Source organism: Etheostoma spectabile, chromosome 12 (assembly GCF_008692095.1).
Source record: "Etheostoma spectabile isolate EspeVRDwgs_2016 chromosome 12, UIUC_Espe_1.0, whole genome shotgun sequence".
NCBI lineage: Eukaryota > Metazoa > Chordata > Actinopteri > Perciformes > Percidae > Etheostoma > Etheostoma spectabile.
Genome location: NC_045744.1, coordinates 32,181,143 through 32,186,030, shown reverse-complemented (window position 1 = coordinate 32,186,030; position 4,888 = coordinate 32,181,143). Strand labels below are relative to the sequence as shown.

The 4,888-nt window shown below is 39.1% G+C and overlaps 1 protein-coding gene across 1 annotated transcript in view; it reads left to right on the top strand.

The window, feature by feature from the left end:
- popdc3 (popeye domain cAMP effector 3) overlaps window positions 1-3,191 on the top strand; it is a 30,600-nt gene extending 27,409 nt beyond the window's left edge. The window contains exon 3 of the mRNA XM_032530419.1: window positions 2,001-3,191. Coding sequence (XP_032386310.1) covers window positions 2,001-2,273 — 273 coding nt within the window. The 3' untranslated portion in view covers window positions 2,274-3,191. The remainder of the gene's footprint in view (window positions 1-2,000) is intronic.
- Window positions 3,192-4,888: the final 1,697 nt, after the last annotated feature.

The following is a 4,888-nucleotide window of genomic DNA, read 5'->3' as shown; positions in this document are numbered from 1 at the left end:
ACTACTACAATTATTATTATTATTATTATTTTAATTTTTACCATTGCAATTCCTTAATTATGTTTATTATGTAAACAATGTATAATAACATTCCTTTAACTATGTAAATACCGTACATATCCACTAGGGATGAGCGAGTACAGCATTATCTGTATCTGTATAGGTTTACCACATGAATTATCTGTATCCGGATCCGTACTCGGACTGGACTAAACCGGAAGTGGTCAATTTAACCCGGAAGTGGGTCGGGTTCTCTGAGAATGTTGCGGGCGTTAACCGGTATGCTATTTAGCAGCAATTGATCATGAGTTGATCAAAAATTGTTATTTATTGCTGATTAGAAAACTATTTACATGACAGCATTGAGCTTCAGATCAATGGTGTGTCATGGTAACAAACAAAACTATATACAGAACGTTTTGCAACCCGATACAACACCATGGGTCGCAATTATGAAGTAAACTGTAATGAACAAGTTTTCATACTCATATAACTTCTTTTTTAACTTTTTATTTTTTTATGATCTGTGTGATTTTTTTTTTAATTTCCACACCGTATAGTTATGTTGTGGGTGTGGTGGGTGTGTGTGTGTTTGTGTGTGGGTGTGTGTGGGTGTGTGTGTGTGTGTGTGTGGTGTGTGCGCTCGCGACATCAAAGAAAGCTGCCGCGGCCAAGGTAGTAGTGAGTGTAGGCAGTATGCTGTTAGTTAGTTAGGGATTTTTTGTGGTTAATTGTAGGGGTAGTTGCAGAACGCGTCGTTCGTTAGGGGTGAGCCAGGATATTTTGGTTGAGTGAGTTGACGTAGGTGGCTCCAGTCCACGTTCCCACCCCCCCCTCGTAGGCAGTGAGTTCAATAGTTGAGGAGTTGTATTCCATCCGGGCACGGGATATTGGACTCAGATACTCGTTATACTATCTTGTATCGGCAAAAGTCTTTATCCGTACCGGATACTCGTTTCAGCCGGATACTCGGATCACCCCTACTAAATAATGTAGCTTAGATTTTCTTTTATGACAGACATGCACATAACATTGAGAAGATGTTATACCTTATGTTAAAAATACTGTGAATAGTTATGTGCAAATGCACTTACATAACCATTTCCCTCGAGATCTTTCAGGAAAGGATATTTCGCAATCAGCATCTTTACAACTTTCACATATTCTGAAGTTGTGGGATACCTACAAGAGAAGAAATGTAAATCAATTGAAGGCCACCTGCTTTGAAATAATCATGCACCAGGACAAACAAAATCCATTTATTTTTGGGGCAAATATGCTCTACAGAGACTTCAGTTAAAATATTCCAGTTACACCTATAAAAACATTTCCCCCCTAGGGAATGTAACTATTTCTGGGGGTTTCCTAGAATCAGATGACATTTTCATGGAAGTATAGATTCTAGAGTCTAGGTGACATCTCCTTCCACATGCAGATTAACTTAATTTTTTTCAACTAGTTTGGGTTGATACATCGCTGACATTCAAGTCTTGCAAATCATTGTATTGCTTTCCCATGTCTAACATTGCCTTCAACACACTTACGGACATTGAGTATTGTGCCACAGCCTCATAGAGAACCCGGATCATTATGTGTCAATCCATTGGATTTCTCTGGCATGGTTCTTTGTTGTCTAGCTTTGTTTGTAGGTGTCTGGGGAATGCTGGAATGTCAAAACTAGCAGGCAGTCGCACATTAGCGCCATTCCTGTAATATAGCAATTTTTGTCTTTTAATTTTAGGTGTAAATCAAATTTCACAAACAATTTACATTACTAAGACCCTTCCAATTAATAGGTCACCAAACAGTCCGTAAAGTGCAGGCCTGCAGTCTTTGATAACATATCTTAAATCCTTGCATTACAACCTTGTCCATTTGTTCCCAAATCACAGCGATTACTTTGGTTATGGGCACAACTACAAGTCGTAAATGCCAGCTTGTTTTCCTTTCAGCCTCATCCCTTTCTTATCATTTATCCTTTCTGTTTTCATTCCCCACAGGTCACCTTGCATGCTGATGACCCCTGTCGATACGTGGCGTGGAGGAGGAAGAAACTCTATCTGCTCTTCGCTAAGCATCGCTACATAGCTAAGATCTTTGCCCTGGTTGTGCGCAATGACATTGCAGAGAAGCTGTACTCCCTCAACGAGAAGGCTTACGATGAGTCCGGGCACCGCTATGATCTCCGCTTACCGAGCTACATGCCAGGGACCGAATTAGAAAAGGCAGATGTCTTCCTGCAAGTTCCAGTGCAGGGGGAAAAGACTGCCTGAGTACACACACAAACACACACACACACACACACACACACACACACACACACACACTACTCCAAGCCATAAACATGAAGGTCCCTAGCTGAAGTGTCACTTCAGTGCAATTAAAAACAGTACAATGTTCTTTTTATGTAAGATATTTTTGGGGCATTTTCCTTCTTTATTTTTGACAGGATAGCTGAAGATATGAAAGGGGGGAGAGAGGCGGAATGGCATGCAGCAAAGGGCAGCAGGTCAGAGTCGAACTCTGGCCCGCTGCATCAAGGAGTAAACTGTACCAACTGAGCTATCTGGCCGCTCACATGTTATCTAACAGAAGTGGGTTGAATTGGAATCCAGGCTGACCTATAGGCACTTTTACCCAACAGAAAAAACAGTTAAGACAAAAATGATAGTGTGCTTGGTTCCTTTGTTATTTGACTCTTTGATTTTTACTACTTCACAGACAGGCTTCTTGTATATTTTGGCCTTTTCAGTCACAGCCACGCAACAATAAAATAAAACGCCCAAGGCTTTGACTGAGGAGCTGATTCATCCTTATCCATGAAAAATGTAGTGAATTTAACTGAGACTTTGTGAGTGTTGTGTGTGTGTTGAAGTGGTTTAAGGCTCATGACACTAGGCTCAGATTATCCTGTAGAAACTAACCTAAAGGCAAACTTTAGTTGACAAATCCACGCTTTGTCAACTCTCTTTTTAGACAAACAGTAAAAGTGTCAATTTAAAAGCAGCTAATTTTGATGTATAAGTACATTATGAATGTATAAAGTTGTAAAATGTAATGTTTATTATTTATTGACAAATTAGATTAGTGCCTATTGTTAATGTAACTTTGTGCAGATGTAAGAACGGAAATGTGTAAATAGGCTAATTGTGCCTGTGTTGGACTGTACAAATAAATTATACTTTATTTTACTATGTAGATTTTTCTCATTTGGAGTGTCAGTAATTTAACAATGTTATGTGTGTTGTGCCATGTCAATTAATTCCTTAAATACTAAAGGTCTGTTAAAATATGAACACAATAATTCATTCTGAATATCTTAAATATGATATATTATGAGTTAATAAAAGTACACATTTTAAAATAAGCAAATATATACATGTATATTTGTTTAAAAATATTGAAATTTTAGGTGTTTAAAGTAAATAAAATGTAAGCACAACATCAAGTGCAAAGAGGTTTTTTAACACTATTATGCATTCCTCCAGCCTGCCTATGGTCCCCCAGTGGCTAGAAATGGTGACAGGTGAAAACCGAGCCCTTGGTATCCTGCTCTGCCTTTGAGAAAATGAAAACGTCAGACGGGTGGATCTGGAATCTTACTCCTTATGAGGTCATAAGGGGCAAGGTAACTTCCCTTTTCTCGGCTTTGCCCGCCCAGAGAATTTGTCGCCCATGAAACATGAAAGAAACATGGCTTTCAAAAGAGCAAAGTGGCAGTTTGTCAAGGCCACCCCACACCCCCCCTCCTCAAAAGCTACATACTCTGAAATGGCACATCCTAAGGAAAGCTCATTGTAGGACTGGCTCTAGCGGCTGTAATACTGCACCAAGGCTGAATTTTGGGAAAGAGACTTCAGATACAAGTATTAGGGGACCACTAAGGTCTATATAAAGAGACTTCAGATACAGTATTAGGGGACCACTAAGGTCTTATATAAAAGAACTTCAGATACAGTATTAGGGGACCACTAAGGTCTATATAAAGAACTCAGATACAGTATTAGGGGACCACTAAGGTCTATATAAAAGACTTCAGATACAGTATTAGGGACCACTAGGTCTATATAAAGACTTCAGATACAGTGTTAGGGGACCACTAAGGTCTATATAAAGAGACTTCAGATACAGTATTAGGGGACCACTAAGGTCATATAAAGAACTTCAGGTACAGTATTAGGGACCACTAAGGTCTATATAAAGAGACTTAGATACAGTGTTAGGGGACCACTAGGTCTATATAAAAGAGACTTAGATATGGTATTAGAGGACCACAAGGGTATTAAGAGACTTTAGATATAGTATCGGGGACCACTAGGTCTATATAAAAGACTTCAGATAGGTATTAGGGGACACTAAGATCTATATAAAAAGACTTCGATACAGTATTAGGGGACCACTAAGGTCATATAAAGACTTATATACAGTATTAGGGGACACTAAGTCTTTGTAAAAGAGACTTCGATATGGTATTAGAACCACTAAGGTCTACATAAAAGAGACTTTAGATATGGTATTAGGGGACCACTAAGGTCTATATAAAGAGACTTTAGATACTATTAGGGACCTCAGGTCTTTGTAAAAGAGACTTCAGATATGGTATTAGGGGACCACAAGGTCTACATAAAATTCAATTCAATTCAATTTTATTTATAGTATCATTCATAACAAGAGTTCTCAAGACACTTTACAGATAGAACACACTCCAGAATTTACAAGGACCCAACAGTTCTAGTAGTCTCCTCCGAGCAAGCAACAGTGCGACAGTGGCGAGGAAAAACTTCCTTTTAGGCAGAAACCTCGGTCAGACCCAGGCTCTTGGTAGGCGGTGTCTGACGGCTGGTTGGGGTTAGATGAAGAGTGGCAAACAAAAATAGAAAAATTAGTA